This window comes from Oncorhynchus tshawytscha, linkage group LG14 (genome assembly GCF_018296145.1).
Source record: "Oncorhynchus tshawytscha isolate Ot180627B linkage group LG14, Otsh_v2.0, whole genome shotgun sequence".
In the NCBI taxonomy this organism is placed as follows: Eukaryota; Metazoa; Chordata; class Actinopteri; order Salmoniformes; family Salmonidae; genus Oncorhynchus; species Oncorhynchus tshawytscha.
Window position 1 is genome coordinate 44,490,255 of NC_056442.1, and position 19,483 is coordinate 44,509,737.

At 45.2% G+C, this 19,483-nt stretch overlaps 1 protein-coding gene across 1 annotated transcript in view; it reads right to left on the minus strand.

The window, feature by feature from the left end:
• LOC112267452 (calsyntenin-2-like) overlaps positions 1-19,483 on the minus strand; it is a 458,120-nt gene that overhangs the window by 265,049 nt on the left and 173,588 nt on the right. The window contains exon 2 of the mRNA XM_042297584.1: positions 4,369-4,491. Within this exon, the coding sequence (XP_042153518.1) occupies positions 4,369-4,491 (123 nt within the window). The remainder of the gene's footprint in view (positions 1-4,368; positions 4,492-19,483) is intronic.

Below are 19,483 nucleotides of genomic sequence, written 5' to 3' on the forward strand. Positions count from 1 at the left end.
TAGGGTGTGTATGGTGCACAGGAGTGTTGCAAACCTTTCAGCATTGCCCTTATATTGATTCAGCGTATCAAATTACTACTGGTGGGAAGGTGTGGTGGGCGGTTTGTTGTTTGTGAAGGCCTGAGGCTAGTAGAACACCAGATGATAGGAAGATTGACTGATTTCACAATTGAACATTCAGAGAGAGTGCGTATGCGTTTTGTGTGTGTCTTCGTGTGTGCGTATGTGCTTGTGTCTCCGTGATGCATCCCTACCCATTCAGCCACATTAGTATGTAAGAAGAGACTGTAGCCTGTGGCTGTAATGCAGCTCTCTGTAAAGACTAGCCATTAACCCCGGCTCACCCAGTACTTAATGACCTACTCTCTGTTGTAAAGTAGCAGCCACACAAAAAGCCTCCATGGAATAGCAGTATAATGGACACTCCAGTTGCTGGGAGCTGATTGACATATTATCCAATGAAGCTTAAAAGTCAATGTAGCCACTTAAAAAGCCCATGTGAAGTTTAGCATTTGTAATTGTTGGATATGATATCCAAGCATGTCACACCTACTCCTGCTCCCTCCCTGCGGTGCTCGACGTTGCCAGTCTCCTAACCACCGGTCCTGGTAAACCACATTGTTCCCCCCTGGCAACACACATTGCGCACACCTGGCAACCATCATTGTGCACACCTGCTCCCCATCGTTAAGCACACCTGGACTTCATCGCCACCTTGATTACTTTCCCTTCATATAGCCCTCAGTAAAGCCTCAGTCATCATGCAGTATTGGTTTTGGTTACGCATTATTGTCATGTTTATTATTATTGAAACTCACCTTCTGCACCTGCTTCCTGACTCCCTGTGTATACGTTACAAAGCATTTCCATTTGGCATATGCCTAAAAATATTTGAGTATTTAATGATTTTAAGATTTAGGCAAACAAAAATGAATATTGATGGTTGTACAGTCATCTCAAATAAAACTGTGAAGGACCTCTGCGTTACTCTGGACCCTGAGCTCTCTAGTGACAAACATATCAAGAATATTTCAAAGACAGCTTTTTTCCATCTTCGTAACATAGCAAAAATCAGAAACTTTTTGATGAAAAATGATGCAGAAAAATGTATCCATGCTTTTGTCACTTCAAGCTTAGACTACTGCAATGCCCTACTTTCCGGCTAGCTGGATAAAGCACTAAATAAACTTCAGTTAGTGCTAAACACGGCTGCTAGAATCTTGACTAGAACCCCAAAATTTGATCATATTACTCCAGTGGTAGCCTCTCCACACTGGCTTCCTGTCAAGGCAAGGGCTGATTTAAAAGTTTTACTGCTAACCTACAAAGTATTACATGGGCTTGCTAATACCTATCTTTCCGATTTGGTCCTGCCGTACATACCTACACGTACGCTATGGTCACAAGACACAGACCTGCTTACTGTCCCTAGAATTTCTAAGCAAACAGCTGGAGGCAGGGCTTTCTCCTATAGAGCTCTATTTTTATGGAATGGTCTGCCTATCCATGTGAGAGACGCAGACTTGGTCTCGACCTTTAGTCGATATTGAAGACTCATCTCTTCAGTAGGTCCTATGATTGAGTGTAGTCTGGCCCAGGAGTGTGAAGGTGAACTGAAAGGCACTGGAGCGACAAACCGCTCCTTGCTGTCTCTGCCTGGCCGGTTCCCCTCTCTCTGCCTCTAACCCTATGACGGGGGCTGAGTCACTGGCTTACTAGTGCTCTTCCATGCCATCCCTAGGAGGGGTGTGTCACTTGAGTGGGTTGAGTTACTGACGTGATCTTCCTGTCCAAGTTGGCGCCCCCCTCGGGTTCGTGCCGTGGGGGAGGTCTTTGTGGGCTATACTCGGACTTGTCTCAGGGTAGAAGGTTGGTGGTTGAAGATATCTCTCTAGTTGTGTGGGAGCTGTTCCTTGGCAAAGTGGGCAGGGTTATATCCTGCCTGTTTGGCCCTGTCCGGGGTATTGTCGGACAGGGCTACAGCGTCTCCCGACCCCTCCTATCTCAGCCTCCAGTATTTATGCTGTAATAGTATGTGTCGGGGGGCTAGGGTCAGTCTGTTATAGCTAGAGTATTTATTGTCTTATCCGGTGTCCTGTGTGAATTTAAGTTCTCTCTCTCTCTCTCTCTCTCTCTCTCTCTCTCTCTCTCTCTCTCTCTCTCTCTCTCTCTCTCTCTCTCTCTCTCTCTCTCTCTCTCTCTCTCTCTCTCTCTCTCTCTCTCTCTCTCTCTCTCTCTCTCTCTCTCTCTCTCTCTCTCTCTCTCTCTCTCTCTCTCTCTCTCTCTCTCTCTCTCTCTCTCTCTCTCTCTCTCTCTCTCTCTCTCTCTCTCTCTCTCTCTCTCTCTCTCTCTCTCTCTCTCTCTCTCTCTCTCTCTCTCTCTCTCTCTCTCTCTCTCTCTCTCTCTCTCTCTCTCTCTCTCTCTCTCTCTCTCTCTCTCTCTCTCTCTCTCTCTCTCTCTCGGAGGACTTGAGCCCTATGACCATGCCTCAGAACTACCTGGCCTGATGACTCCTTGCTGTCCACCTGGTCACGCTGCTGCTCCAGTTTCAACTGTTCTGCCTGTGGCTATGGAACCCTGACCTGTTCACTGGACGTGCTGTTTTGGACTCTCTCTCTACCGCACCTGCTGTTTCTAACTCTGAATGATCAGCTATGAAAAGCCAAATGTCATTTACTCCTAAGGTGCTGACCTGTTTCACCCTCTACAACCACTGTGATTATTATTATCTGAGCCTGCTGGTCATCTATGAATGTTTGAACATCTTGGCCATGTTCTGTTATAATCTTCACCCCACACAGCCAGAACAGGACTGGACACCCCTCAGAGCCTGGTTCCTCTCTAGGTTTCTTCCTAGGTTTCTTCCTGCCTTTCTAGAGAGTTTTCCTAGCCACCGTGCCTCTGCATCTGCAATGCTTGCTGTTTGGGGTTTTAGGCTGGGTTTCTATCCTTATGTACATATTCTTTATCCCCTTACACTGTGTATAAGACAGTAGTTTTTTTTTTTTTTTTGGAATTGTTAGTTAGATTACTTGCTCGTTATTACTGCATTGTCGGAACTAGAAGCACAAGCATTTCGCTACACTCGCATTAACATCTGCTAACCATGTGTATGTGACAAATAAAATTTGATTTGATTTGATTTGATTTGATTTGATTTGATCTTTGTGACATCAGCTGAAGTAAAAAGGGCTTCATAAATATATTTGATTGAATTTGATTGATGAATGCTAAAAGGAATACTGTTATTCACAGAACCTGTTTTCTTGTCCTAGTTGTCATCAGATGTTTGTGTTTGTCAGGTGAAGACACATTTAAACAGTAAACACTGGAAGACGTCTCACTGACAAATTGTCCCTTGTCTCAAGTCCAGCTCCTCTCAGTCAATAAGTTACAGTTCTGTTGAGGTGAGAACTACAAAAGGGTTACAAACTGATGTCACTCTCAGTGAGGGCTTAGATGGAGTCATGGCAGAATGATCTGTTATGGGCCAGTGAGTCATGGCAGAATGATCTGTTATGGGCCAGTGAGTTGTGGCAGAATGATCAGTAATCGGCCAGTGAGTTGTGGCAGAATGATTGGTTATGGGGCTGCGTGTGTGTGTTGTCTGACATTGTGTCAGTCAGAGAGCGGGAGAGAGAGGTATTAATTTAAGTCAAAGCATTGTAATTAATGAGGTGTGAATGGTACCTAGGCAAAGCCCCCTCACAAAAAAAATCATTTCAGTTAATTACTGACTGACTGTCAGCCCCCCGACTGTGTCTCTAGGAGTTCAGAGAGAGCGGGAGAGCGGGAAAGAGGTATATAAAGTGTGTGTCAACCACCATTCAGCTCTTTCTCTCTCTTTCTTTCTCTCTCTTTCTCTCTCTCTCTCTGAATTGGCAACCCAATTGGGGGAGTAGGAATGGTCACCAAGGAGGATGAGTGTAAACAGTCAGTCTTTTTCTCTGCGATAACCTTTTTCAAAATGAGGGTTATTTGGTGTACAATCCCATCACATTGATTCAATATAATTGCATTTGTGCTACTAAGAGGAGTATTACTATTGGTTTTCTACATGGTTAAAGGTCATAGTGGTGTGAATAGCTTTTATAGGAACATGCTTGGTAGTACTAGTTTAAAGCTAGTGGTTTTAAATTAGAAAGCAGACATTTTCTTTTCTTTTCTTGGAAAGCAGAAGTGAGAATATCACATTACTGCTTAATGCATTTTATGCTAATGTTTTACAAGAGCTCCCAAGAACCAAGGTCAACCACAAAAATGAAGAACGAGTAAATCATCCTCTGATTGAATGATGTTAATCCATTCATCACAACTTGGTACTTCCTTCTCCATTCTATCATCAGACAGTGGTGGGGCGTACCATACCTGCGTAGGGGACAGGGGCGTCTTTATCAAGGGCCACCAAGGGAGGGTCCAGTTGGACGATGTCCATGTTCTCTGTGATTACCCCATGGTATGACGTCTCAATCCACGGCTTGTGTTTGTTCACTACGAGAGAGAAAGGAGGGTGTTAAGGAGGGATGGAGAAAGAGAGAAAGATAATGTCAGTCAGGCGTTCACAGAAGTTTATACATTTTCAGTCTGCATGCAATTACTGGGCGAACTGAGAATGGCTTTGTGCAAAATTAATACAACAGATTTTCTTTCCTCCCCACACTGCAACTCCCACTTGGAAAAACAGCCACGCACACACACACATAAACACACACTCACACATACACACACACACACTGCTTTTCCTGGCAGAGGATCTCCATTCTTCCTTTTTATCTGAGAAACATTCTCATTTCACTAATCTCCTCTACTTCTTTTCTCCCCCTCTCTTTCCTCTCTCCAACGTTCCCTGCACGTCTCAAAGCGCTCCGCCAGGCTTGATCAATGATCACTATTGAGCTGCCAGCAGAGCACTACTTCCTGGGTCCAGCCAAACAAAGTTCATGAGCACTGGGAAGATTAGCACGGCATAATTCAGTAAATCCCCTGAGGGCCGTGAAGCAGGAGTTAGCTAGCTAGCTCACCGTTTTATATACCATCTCTCTATCAAAGGTAAGGGGTTTTAAAAACAGCAACAGCCCATTTCCTCCTCAACTCCTTCACTTAATCACAGCTTTAGCTGACTCAGGAGGGAACAACAATGCCCAAATCACATCCTGTGAATTCCTATACGAGGAAATTGTAGGTTGTTAGCAACACAAAACTAGGGCGTTTTATGTGATACACATCCAAGAGAAATGGCCTAAATACATCATTTATATCACTTTCCCATGCGTACATGGTCATGCATACTCATTATCTGACATTCAGTGAAAGAAGGAGAAAAACATCTGTACACCAAACAATTTGTAAAGCTGTCTCTAGTGCTACATTACAGCACCTCTCTTCATGGGTGTAGGAATCACTTTGTCTAAGATGTAAGGCACTGTAAGTATATAAACACAAGCAAACATAAGTGTGCTACTTAGCACCAGAATCTATACATCCTGTTACATGAGTCGTAACAGAATCAAAACATCAGAAAGGAGGGTACAGATTTTGAATGTGTGGTCTCAGACTAAAAATATTTTCAGACTTCATGTCTTTTTGACGATTTGAGATTCAAATTAGGCAGTAGGCCTTCTAGGACACTGAAGTACGCCAACACCAACACCACCTGCACTCCATCACCAAAACCACCACTCCAACACCACAATCACGCCAACACCACCACCAACACCGCCATCACGTCAACACTACCACTTCAACACAACCACCACGCCAACACCACCACCACTCCACGCCCACGCCACCACCACCCCACCCCAACACCACGCCAATACCAACACCATTCCAACAACACCCTCACCAACACCACCACTTCAACACGACCACCACACCAACACCACCACCAACACCACCATCACGTCAACACCACATCAATAACAGCTGGTGCGTGATCTATAATATTAAGGAAGTCTCGGGGTATTGCTTGCCTGAGGTAGACTACCGTACGATAAGCTGTAGACCACACTGTCTTCCAAGACAGATTTCATCTCTATTTTTCGTAGCTGTCTATTTACCACCACAAACCGATACTGGTACTAAGACCGCACTCAACGAGCTGTATAAGGCCATAAGCAAACAAGAAAATGCTCATCCAGAAGCAGCCCTCCTAGTGGCAGGGACTTTAATGCAGGCAAACTTACATCCGTATTAACTCATTTCTACCAACAAGTCACAAGTGCAACCAAAGGAAAAAAAACTCTAGACCACCTTTACTCCACACACAGAAACGCATACAAAGCTCGCCCTTCATTTGGAAAATCTGATTCCTGTTTACAAGCAAAAACTGAGCAGGTAGTACCAGTGACTCGCTCAATTTTTAAAATTTAACCAGGTAGGCTAGTTGTGAACAAGTTCTCATTTATAACCGTGACCTGGCCAAGATAAAGCAAAGCAGTGCTGCACAAACAACAACACAGAGTTACACATGGAATAAACAAGCGTACAGTCAATAACAAAATAGAAAAAAAATGTCATTATACAGTGTGTGCAAATGGCGTGAGGAGGTAAGGCAATAAATAGGCCATAGTGGCAAAGTAATTACAATTTAGAAGATTAACACTGGAGTGATAAATGAGCATGATGTGCAAGTAGATAGTGTGCAAAAGAGCAGAAAAGTAAATAAAAACAATATGGGAATGAGGTAGGTAGATCAGGGAATCACCCGCAGCAAGAGCGACATCATTGATATATACAGAGAAAAGAGTCGGCCCAAGAATTGAATCCTGCTGTACCCCATAGAGACTGCCAGAGGTCCGGACAACAGGCCCTCCGATTTGACAAACTGAACTCTATCTGAGAAGTAGGTGGTGAACCAGGCGAGGCAGTCATTTGAGAAACCAAGGCTGTTGAGTCTACCGATAAGAATATGGTGATTGACAGAGCCGAAAGCCTTGGCCAGGTTGATGAAGAAGGCTGCACAGTACTGTCTTTTATCGGTGGCGGTTATGATATTGTTTAGTACCTTGAGCGTGGCTGAGGTGCACCCGTGACCAGCTCGGAAACCAGATTGCACAGCAGAGAAGGTATAGTGGGATTCAAAATAGTCAGTGATCTGTTTGTTAACTTGACTTTCGAAGACTTTAGAAAGGCAGGGCAGGATGGATATAGGTCTTTAACAGTTTGGGTCTAGAGTGTCACCCCCTTTGAAGAGGGGGATGACCGTGGCAGCTTTCCAATCTTTAGGAATCTCGGACAATACAAAAGAGAGGTTGAACAGACTAGTAATAGGGGTTGCAACAATGGCGGTGGATAATTTTATAAAGAGAGGGTCCAGATTCTCTAGCCCAGTTGATTTGTACGGGTCCAGGTTTTTCAGCTCTTTCAGAACATCAGCTATCTGTATTTGGGTGAAGGAGAGGCTGGGAGGCTTGGGCAAGTAGCTGCGGGGGGTGCGGAGCTGTTGGCCGGGGTAGGGGTAGCCAAGAGGAAAGCATGGCCAGCCATAGAGAACTGCTTTTTGGAATTCTCGATTATCGTGGCTTTATCAGTGGTGACAGTGTTTCCTAGCCTCAGTGCAGTGGGCAGCTGGAAGGAGGTGCTCTTATTCTCCATGGACTTTACAGTGTCCCAGAACTTTTGGAGTTAGAGCTACAGGATGAAAATTTCTGTTTGAAAAAGCTAGCCTTTGCTTTCCTAACTGACTGTGTGTATTGTTTCTTGACTTCCCTGAAAAGTTGCATATCGCGGGTACTATTCAATGCTAGTGCAGTACGCCACAGGATGTTTTGTGCCAGTCAGGTCTGGAGTGAACCAAGGGCTATATCTGTTCTTAGTTCTACATTTTTTGAAAGGGGCATGCTCATTTAAGATGGTGAGGAAATTACTTTTAAAGAACAACCAGGCATCCTCTACTGACAGGATGAGGTCAATATCCTTCCAGGATACCCGGGCCAGGTCGATTAGAAAGGCCTGCTCGCAGAAGTGTTTTAGGGAGCGTTTGACAGTGATGAGGGTTGTCGTTTGACCGTGGACCCATAACGTATGCAGGCAATGAGGCACTGATCGCTGAGAACCTCATTGAAAACAGGAGGGCAAGTTGGTTAATATAATATCTGTGGATAATATCTATGAGGTTGCAAATGTTTACAGATTTAGGGTTGTACCTGGTGGGTTCCTTGATCATATGTGTGAGATTGAGGGCATCTAGCTTAGATTGTAGGACACCCGGGGTGTTAAGCACATCCCAGCTTGGTCGCCTACCAGAACGAACTCTGAAGATAGATGGGGGCAATCAATTCACATATAGATGGGGAGCTGAGGGGGGGCTATAACAGGCGGCAACAGTGAGAAACTTATTTCTGGAGAGATTAGCTCGAACTATTTGGGCATACACCTGGAAAGTATGACAGAACATTGCAGGCTATCTCTGCAGTAGATTGCAACTCCTCCCCCAGAAGTCAACAAATGAGAGCACCTGGGGTCACACAGGGCCTGCAACTCCTCATCCGAGGAACAGAGGAGGAGTAGGATGAGGGTACGGCTAAAGGCTATCAAAAGTTCTATCTTGACAGAAAATGTTATAGTTGGTGATGGAAATCTCAGAATTTTTGGTGGCCTTCCTAAACCAGGATTTAGACATGAAGGGAAGCATAAAGCAATCATGGGTGCTGATTGGGAGAGCTAGCTAAGACAACAATGGGTAAGTTAACAACAGCTAATCAGCTAAGACAACAACAACAGGTAAAATGGCGGTGAATGGGCAGAGAGGGTAAGTTACCTACACACAGGGCCGGAGTTCGAGGCTGGGGCCAACAGATAAACAAAATAAACAAAAATGAAGTACTGTGATTAATAAACAGTCCAGCAGGCATCAGCTATGTAGCCAGGTGATCATAGGGTCCAGTAAACAGCAATAGATGAAACAGGGAAGCCATTAGGTAGAGTTTTCTACGCTAGCAAGCAGGCTACACAGCGTTCCTAAAGTTAGCAGGCCGGGGCTAGCAGAAGTGCCTTCACCGACGTCCGACAAAGGCCGGTTGAGGGCACGTAGGACAGAATTACGTTGGCAGACCAGTCGTGATGGATAGGCGGGGGTCTGTGTCAACAAAGGGTCCAGGCCAGTTGGCAAAAGAGGTATTGTAGCTGGAGCAATTAAGTGTGCCAGCCGGGAGATGCGCCTGGCGCTAGGCTAACTGGTGCTAGTTTCGGGACAAGGGTGTTAGCCACTATAGCCACTCGGTAGCAGCTAGCTGCGATGATCCGAAGCAAAGGTCCAGAGCTTATGGCAGGAATCCGGTGATGTAGTGGCTTCTAGTCATGTTAGTGAAGAGTCCGGGAGGCATCAGCTGTGTAGCCGAATGATCATAGGGTCCACTGAGCAGGCCGGGAAATGGGCCTGTCTCAAGGCTAGCTTCGGGGCTGGGCCACTCTGGAGTAATGGTCCAGAGCTTACGTCTGGAATCTGGTGATGTAGTGGAGAAAAGCAGTCCGATATACTCAGGGTTGATATTGCGCTGTGCAGACTGGCGGGTATTATCCAGGCTAAAAGCGGCTGGTGTCTGAGCTAAAGGTAAAGGCTGCTAGCAGTGGCTAACAATGACTAATATGTTCCGGGATTCATCCAATGGCATTGAGGAGTATGGCTTCATCAACAAATGCATTGGTAATGTTGTCCCCACAGTCACCATACATACAGTACATATCCTAAATAGAAGCATTGGATTACAGGCATCATCAAGGCTAGAGCTGCCACTTTCAAGGAGCAGGACACTAATCCGGACGCATAAAAGAAATCCCACTATGCTTTCAGATGAACCATCAAACAGGCAAAGCATCAATACATGACTAAGATTGAATCCTACTGCACTGCCTCTGATGGTCGTTGGATGTGGCAGGGCTTGCAAACTATTATGGACTACAAAGGGAAACCCAGACACAAGTTGCCCAGGGACGCGAGCCTAGCAGATGAGCTAAATTCCCATTATGCTCGCTTTGAGGCAAAGAAACACTGAAGCATGCATGAGAGCACCAGCTTTTCCAGACGTCTGTGTGATCATGCTCTCCATAGCCGATGTGAGTAAGACCTTTAAACAGGTCAACATTCACAAGGCCGCAGGGCCAGACAGATTAGCAGGACGTCTACTCAGACCATGCGTGGACCAACTGGCAAGTGTCTCACTGACATTTTCAACCTCTCCCTGACCGAGTCTGTAATACCTTCATGTTTCCAGCAGACCACCATAGTTCCTGTGCCCAAGAAAGCGAAGGTAACCTGCCTAAATGACTACCACCCCGTAGTACTCACATCGGTAGCCATGAAGTGCTTTGAAAGGCTGGTCATGGCTCATGTCAACACCATCATTCCGGAAACCCTAGACCCACTCAAAATCGCATACCGCACCAACAGATCCACAGATGACAGAATCTCAATCGCACTCCACACTGCCATTTCCCACGACAGGAAAACCTACGTGAGAATGCTGTTCATTGACAACAGCCTAGCATTCAACATTTTAGTGTCCTCAAAGATCATCACTAAGCTAAGGACCATGGGACTAAACACTCTGCAACTGGATCCTGGACTTCCTGATGGTCTGCCCCCAGGTGGTAAGGGTAGGCAACAACACATCTGCCACGTTGATCCTCAACACAGGGCCCCTAAGGTGTGCATCCTTAGTACCCTCCTGTGCTTCCTGTTCAGCCACGACTGCGTGGCAAAGCACGACTCCAACACCATCATTAAGTTTTCTGACGACATAACAGTAGTTGGCCTGATCACTGACAACGATGAGACAGACTATAGGGAGGAGGTCAGAGACCTGGTCTGGGTGGTGCCAGAATAACTACCTATCCCTCAACGTAACCAAGACTTAGGAGATGATTGTGGACTACAGGAAAAGGAGGACCGAGCACGCCCCCATTCTTATCGACGGGGCTGTAGTGGAGCAGGTTGAGAGCTTCAAGTTCCTTGGTGTTCTAATCACAAACAAACTAGAATGGTCCAAACACACCAAGACAATCGTGTAGAGGGCACGACAAAGCCTGTTCACCCTCAGGAAACTTTAAAGATTTGGCATGGGTCCTCAGATCCTCAAAACGTTCGACAGCTGCAACATTGAGAGCATCCTGACTGGTTGCATCACTGCCTGGTACGGCAACTGCTTGGCCTCCAACCGCAGATGGTAGTGCGTATGGCCCAGTACATCACTGGGGCTAAGCTGCCTGCAATCCAGGACCTCTACACCAGGCGGTGTCAGAGGCAGGCCCTAAAAATTGTCATAGACCCCAGCCACCCCTGTCATAGACTGTTCTCTCTACTATCGCATGGCAAGCGGTACCAGAGTGCCAAGTCTAGGACAAAAAGGCTTCTCAACAGTTTTTACCGCCAAGCCATAAGACTCCTGAACAGGTAATCAAATGGCTACCCGGACTATTTGCATTGTGTGACCCCCCCAACCCCTCTTTCATGCTGCTTCTACTCTCTGTTTATCTTATATGCATAGTCACTTTAACTATACATTCATGTACATACTACCACAATTGGCCCGACCAACCAGTTCTCCCGCACATTGGCTAACCGGTCTATCTGCATTGTGTCCAGCCACCCACCACCCGCCAACCCCTCTTTTACGCCACTGCAACTCTCTGTTCATCATATATGCATAGTCACTTTAACCATATCTCATGTACATACTACCTCAATCAGCCTGACTAACCGGTGTCTGTATGCAGCCTTGCTACTGTTATAGCCTCGCTACTGTATATAGCCTCACTACTGTTATTTTTCACTGTCTTTTTACTGTTGTTTTTAGTTCTTTACTTACCTATTGTTCACCTAATACCTTTTTTTTGTAAATTGCACTGTTGGTTAGAGCCTTTAAGTAAGCATTTCTCCGTAAGGTCTATCTATACCTGTTGTATTCGACACACGTGACAAATAACTTGATCCTGACCGGTTGCATCACCGCCTGGTATGGCAACTGCTCGGCCTCTGACTGTAAGGCGCTACGGAGGTTAGTGCGTACGGCCCAGTACATCACTAGGGCCAAGCATCCTGCAACCTAGGACCTATATACTAGGCAGTGTCAGAGGAAGGCCCCAAAAAATGTCAAAGACTCCAGTCACCCAAGTCATAGTGTTCTCCCTGCTATCGCACAGCAAGCTGTGTCAGAGCGCCAAGTCCAGGACAAAAAGACTCCTTAACAGCTTCTACCCCCAAGCCATAAGACTGATGAACAATAAATCAAATAGCCACCCAGACTACTCAAATTGCTGCTACTTGCTGTTTATTATCTATGCATAGTCACTTTGTACAAATGACCTCGACTAACATGTACCCCAGCACATTGACTCGGGACTGGTACCCTCTGTATATAACCTCGTTATTGTTATTTTATTGTGTTACTTTTATTTAATTTTTATTTTCATTTATTTAGTGAATATTTTCTCAATTCTATTTCTTGAACTGCATTGTTGGTTAAGGGCTTGTATGTAAGAATTTTATGGTAAGGTCTACACCTGTTGTATTCGGCGCATGTGACAAATAAAATGTGATTTGATTTGATTAGCTCATGACACATTATAAATGACCTCCGGGCTGAAACAATGTGAGGTGAAACTACAGTATATTACCTACAGTAGCTCCAGGGATCTAAGGCTATCTCTGATCAACTATCCTGCCTTATTAGTTTTATTACCATGTTTAATAGCTGGTCCTATGGTATGATATCGCTGTTGTGGAGACGGTTGTGTAATATATAATGCATTGTGATATTCAATCACAAATGCTGACAGGATAATGAAAACGTAGGCTTAGTTTAGAATTAGGCTGATCTACCACCTCCATGTTCAAGAGTCCAGTCCTCTTGAAGCTTTGACAACTTATTGACTATTTAAATCCTGGCCAGAAGAGCTTGAATGGTTCAGCCGGGTTGACCATAGCTGATGAAAGGTCAGGTTGACCCAACTGGTCTGGGATCAGCTTTATACAGACTATTATTACCTACTACTGTGGAACATCAATCCAAAGGACTTCTGAGATCATTCCTCAGTTTATTTATTTCCGTTCGGCATCGAATGCTTCTCTGGTCAACCCAGTTAATGACACCACAAAGCTTCCCTGGTCTGTGTGTGTGTGTGTGTGTGTGTGTGTGTGTGTGTGTAGGCCTAATGGTTTCTGCCCAGCAGGAGTGGTGAGGGCACTAGAGGAACATCTCTCCTGTAATTGTAGCTGCGCCTTCATGGTGCAGCCCCCAGGTGATGTCATGCCCACCCCAGCCTCTGATTGAAAGGTGTCGCCTTATAAGAACAGCAATGTTGACTCCATCCCCACACCCATCCCCTTCCACACATCCACATCCTCATCCTAAGGGAATGCCCACCATTGTTGACAGGTCGGAGACATCCAGAGGCATTAGAGTCCTGAGACGGGGAGAGAGATAGATGTCCTACCATCTCCAGACAGAAAGTCCTGGGTTCACTGGGATGGAAGACGGAGGGTGGCCCCTCGGGAGGCATTGCAGCCAATAAACGTAATCTAATCCTAAACGTTATTTCGCTTATGCCAAAATTCTAAGCGATTAACCCCACACTTCAAAATGTCAGCCTGGATCTAAACTAAACACAGTTAATCCACTGATCAGTAACCAGGCACCGTGACACAGTCACAGCCAAGGTGTATTATTTTACTATGCAGGAAAGATACAATATGGCAAAAAGGTGATCCGGACAGCAAGACGTACACAGCTGGAATTGTGTCTTGATTCATTCAGCAGACAAAACAGACACACCGGAAAAGGTTTGTTTAAAAAAAAAGTTGTTTGATCTGTGTGGAGATGTTTGTCTGGTCTAATACCTCTCCAGCCTGCAGGCTTTATACAGACACTAATAGGATGTGTTTTAAAAACACCTTAAGACGAGAGAGCCCTTGGGAGACTCGTCACATCTGTCACCACAATTTTAAAAATAAAACACCTTCATTGGGTACGTAAAGCAGTGTTTTAATGCCATGCAATAACCTTTGTTTGTGAATGGAGGGAGGTCGATTCTCCCCTCGCTAAAACTCACGCCTGTCTTGGGAAAACAGGATTAGCAGGTAGAGTAGAGTTTCTTTTTTGTCTTTTTTTTTACATCTTGAGGCCATGTTAGAAATGAATTTGCCGCTCTCTCCCTGCTTGTTTGATTTAACCTGGCTTTATAATTAGCTTTTTTAGACCTGAGCAGAGATTCAAATACCATGACCTTTCTGGCAACACGCTCCACCTGATAAAACCAGCCGGGCTCTTTGTCAGAAGGCTTTAGATGCAGCTCTCCGCTGAGACACAGGACATCAGATGCCACAGAGAGCAACACAGAAAGCAACTCGATGGGGTGGATGTGAAGAGCATCCACAGACACTGCGTTCTAAAGAGCCCAGTGCACTGAGCAAAAATGCTAAATGCTATGGAAAAGCACCATGTTCTTCACAGAAGCCTGATTCTTTCCACAAAGCAATGAAAGAAACAACAAACTACCTTAGTGTCACGCCCTGGTCGAAGTATTTTGTGTTTATCTTTATTTGGTCAGGCCAGGGTGTGGCATGGGTTTTTGTATGTGGTGTGTATATATGGGGGATTGTAGCTAGTGGGGTGTTCTAGATAAGTCTATGGCTGTCTGAAGTGGTTCTCAATCAGAGGCAGGTGTTTATTGTTGTCTCTGATTGGGAACCATATTTAGGCAGCCATATTCTTTGAGTTTGTCGTGGGTGATTGTCCTTAGTGTCTTTGTTCCTGTCTCTGTGTTTTCACCAGATAGGGCTGTTTCGATTTTCGTTACGTTTCCACGTTTGTTGTTTTTTGTAGTTTTTGTATTGATTCGTGTTTTACGTTTGTTTATTAAACATGGATCGCAATCTACACGCCGCATTTTGGTCCGACTCTCCTTCACCACAAGAGAACCGTTACACTTAGACACAAACATACAGTTGAAGTCTGAAGTTTACATACACCTTTGCCAAATAGATTTAAACTCAGTTTTTCACAATCCCTGACATTTAATCCTAGTAAAAAATCCCTGTTTTTGGTCAGTTAGGATCATCACTTTATTTTAAGAATGTGACATGTCAGAATAATAGTAGAGAGAAGTATTTATTTCAGCTTTAATTTCTTTCATTCATCTTTCACATTCCCAGTGGGTCAGAAGTTTACATGCACTCAATTAGTATTTAGTAACATTGCCTTTTAAATTGTTTAATTTGGGTCAATCATTTAGGGTAGCCTTCCCACAATAAGTTGGGTGAATTTTGGCCCATTCCTCCTGACAGAGCTGGTGTAACTGAGTCAGGTTTGTAGACCTCCATGCTTGCCCATGCTTTTTCAGTTCTGCCCACAAATGTTCTATAGGATTGAGGTCAGGGCTTTGTGAAGGCCACTCCAATAACTTGACTTTATTGTCCTAAAGCCATTTTGCCACAACTTTGGAAGTATGCTTGGGGTCATTGTTAATTTGGAAGATCCATTTGTGACCAAACTTTAACTTCCTGACTGATGTCTTGAGATGTTGCTTCAATATATCCATATAATTTTCCTCCTCATGATGCAATATATTTTGTGAAGCGCACACTAGTCCAGTTTGTTTTTGGTGGTTTAGGAGCTGTGGCTTCTTCCTTGCTGAGCGGTCTTTCAGGTTATGTAAATATAGAACTCCTTTTACTGTGGATATAGATACTTTTGTACCCGTTTCCTCCAGCATTTTTACAAGGTCCTTTGCTGTTGCTCTGGGATTGAGTTGTACTTTTCGCACCAAAGTAAGTTCATCTCTAGGAGACAGAATGTGTCTCCTTCCTGAGCTGTATGACGGCCGCATGGTCTCATGGTGTTTATACTTTTGTACAATTGTTTGTACAAATGAACTTGGTACCTTCAGGCGTTTGGAAATTGCTCCCAAGGATGAACCAAACTTGTGGAGGTCTACAATTTTTTTTTCTGAGGTCTTGGCTGATTTCTTTTGATTGTCCCATGATGTCAAGCAAAGAGGCACTGAGTTGGAAGGTAGGCCTTGAAATACATCCACAGGTGCACCTCCAATTGACTCAAATGATGTCAATTAGCCTATCAGAAGCTTCTAAAGCCATGACATCATTTTCTGGAATTTTCCAAGCTGTTTATAGTCACAGTCAACTTAGTGTATGTTAACTTCTGACCCACTGGATTTGTGATACAGTGAATTCTAAGTGAAATAATATGTCTGTAAACAATTGTTGGAAAAATTACTTGTGCCATGCACAAAGTAGATGTCCTAACCGACATGCCAAAACTATAGTTTGTTAACATGAAATTTGTGTCGTGGTTGAAAAACAAGTTTTAATGACTCCAACCTAAGTGAATTTAAACTTCTGACTTCAACTGTATGTCCTATGGTCAATACTAGAGACACACTCCATGCTGGACAGATGCACAACAGTACAAGGTCTGTGTTGCCTTTTTACTTGTTAATAGGCTTTTAACAATTTCTCTGAAGAAATAGCAAAGTAATAAAGACCATCCATCCAAATGGAGCCTTAGCAGTACACCCTGAATCTATTCCACATCAGTGTGTTCATGAAGCATTGGTAGTTTGTTCTGCAAAGGGATTTCAAAGTACTAGCATCTCTGCACATAATAAGAGTGATTAGGCCATCAGCTTTCATGTGTCCATTCAGGAGCAGTCTGAGAGCAAACATTGGATGGAAGAGAAGCAGGCCCATAGTGCTGTGTGATTATGATAGACCAGAGTAATGTTGAAAAGAGAGGAGCTGTGGATGAAAATAGACAGACATTCGCAGACCTATTTCAACCAATCTGCTCTCAAAAAGTATGCTTTTTTCCCTCATCAATCTACACCCACTAGGGTAGCCTAGTGGTTAGAGCGTTGGACTAGAAGGTTGCAAGTTCAAACCCCCGAGCTGACAAGGTACAAATCTGTCGTTATACCCCTGAACAGGCAGTTAACCCACCGTTCCTAGGCCGTCATTGAAAATAAGAATTTGTTCTTAACTGACTTGCCTAGTTAAATAAAGGTAAAATAAAGAAATATATGTCTCTGTAGGACAAGTAGGGTAACTCGGAGCAGGCTAGAGTCGGAGAGGGACAGCTGTGTGGTGGTGGCCTTTGGGTGACAGGTGCAGTGACAGCCAGGTGTACGGAACAGTCACCTTGCTGTGTGCTGGTTAAGTAATGAGGAGCTTTTTATTCTTACAGATTACAAAAACACTGCTGTCAAATTTATTTGGTGAACGTGCCGACAACTGTTATCCTTTTATCTTTGTTTACCCTTCCTCTCCACTTCCCTTAACCCTGATCTCCACTTCCCTTAACCCTGTTCTCCCCTTCCCTTAACCCTGTTCTCCACTTCCCTTAACCCTGATCTCCACTTCCCTTAACCCTGTTCTCCCCTTCCCTTAACTCTGTTCTCCACTTCCCTTAACTCTGTTCTCCCCTTCCCTTAACCCTGTTCTCCCCTTCCCTTAACCCTGTTCTCTCCTTCCCTTAACCCTGTTCTCTCCTTCCCTTAACCCTGTTCTCTCCTTCCCTTAACTCTGTTCTCCAATTCCCTTAACTCTGTTCTCCACTTCCCTTAACTCTGTTCTCCACTTCCCTTAACTCTGTTCTCCACTTCCCTTAACTCTGTTCTCCACTTCCCTTAACTCTGTTCTCCACTTCCCTTAACTCTGTTCTCCAATTCCCTTAACTCTGTTCTCCACTTCCCTTAACTCTGTTCTCCACTTCCCTTAACCCTGTTCTCCACTTCCCTTAACCCTGTTCTCTCCTTCCCTTAACCCTGTTCTCCACTTCCCTTAACTCTGTTCTCCCCTTCCCTTAACTCTGTTCTCCCCTTCCCTTAACTCTGTTCTCCCCTTCCCTTAACCCTGTTCTCCCCTTCCCTTAACTATGTTCTCCCCTTCCCTTAACTCTGTTCTCTCCTTCCCTTAACCCTGTTCTCCCCTTCCCTTAACTCTGTTCTCCACTTCCCTTCCCTTAACCCTGTTCTCCCCTTCCCTTAACCCTGTTCTCCCCTTCCCTTAACCCTGTTCTCCCTTCCCTTAACTCTGTTCTCTCCTTAACCCTGTTCTCCCCTTCCCTTAACTCTGTTCTCCCTCCTTAACCCTGTTCTCCCCTCCACTTAACTCTGTTCTCCCCTCCTTCCCTTAACTCTGTTCTCCCCTTCCCTTAACCCTGTTCTCCCCTTCCCTTAACCCTGTTCTCCCCTTCCCTTAACCCTGTTCTCCCCTTCCCTTAACCCTGTTCTCCCTTCCCTTAACCCTGTTCTCCCCTTCCCTTAACCCTGTTCTCCCCTTCCCTTAACCCTGTTCTCCCCTTCCCTTAACCCTGTTCTCCCCTTCCCTTAACCCTGTTCTCCCTTCCCTTAACCCTGTTCTCTCCTTCCCTTAACCCTGTTCTCTCCTTCCCTTAACTCTGTTCTCCACTTCCTTTAAACTTCCCTTCCCTTAACCCTGTTCTCCCTTCCCTTAACTATGTTCTCCCTTCCCTTAACTCTGTTCTCTCCTTCCCTTAACCCTGTTCTCCCTTCCCTTAACTCTGTTCTCCACTTCCCTTCCCTTAACCCTGTACTTCCCTTCCCTTAACCCTGTTCTCCCCTTCCCTTAACCCTGTTCTCCCCTTCCCTTAACCCTGTTCTCCCCTTCCCTTAACTTAACCCTGTTCTCCCTTCCCTTAACTCTGTTCTCCCTCCTTAACCCTGTTCTCCCCTCCAACTCTGTTCTCCCTCCCCTTCCCTTAACTCTGTTCTCCCCTTCCCTTAACTCTGTTCTCCCCTTCCCTTAATCCTGTTCTCCCTTCCCTTAACCCTGTTCTCCCCTTCCCTTAACCCTGTTCTCCCTTCCCTTAACCCTGTTCTCCCTTCCTTAACCCTGTTCTCTCCTTCCCTTAACCCTGTTCTCTCCTTCCCTTAACTCTGTTCTCCCCTTCCCTTAACTCTGTTCTACACTTCCTTTAACTCTGTTCTCCACTTCCCTTCCCTTAACCCTGTTCTCCCCTTCCCTTAACTATGTTCTCCCCTTCCCTTAACTCTGTTCTCTCCTTCCCTTAACCCTGTTCTCCCTTCCCTTAACTCTGTTCTCCACTTCCCTTCCCTTAACCCTGTTCTCCCCTTCCCTTAACCCTGTTCTCCCTTCCCTTAACCCTGTTCTCCCCTTCCCTTAACTCTGTTTCCCTCCCCTTAACCCTGTTCTCCCCTTCCCTTAACTCTGTTCTCCCGTCCCCTTAACCCTGTTCTCCCCTCCACTTTACTCTGTTCTCCCTCCCCTTCCCTTAACTCTGTTCTCCCCTCCCCTTAACCCTGTTCTCCCTCCCCTTAACCCTGTTCTCCCTTCCCTTAACTCTCTGTTCTCTCCTTCCCTTAACCCTGTTCTCCCTTCCCTTAACCCTGTTCTCCCCTTCCCTTAACTCTGTTCTCCCCTTCCCTTAACTCTGTTCTCCCCTTCCCTTAACTCTGTAACTCTCTCCCCTTCCCTTAACCCTGTTCT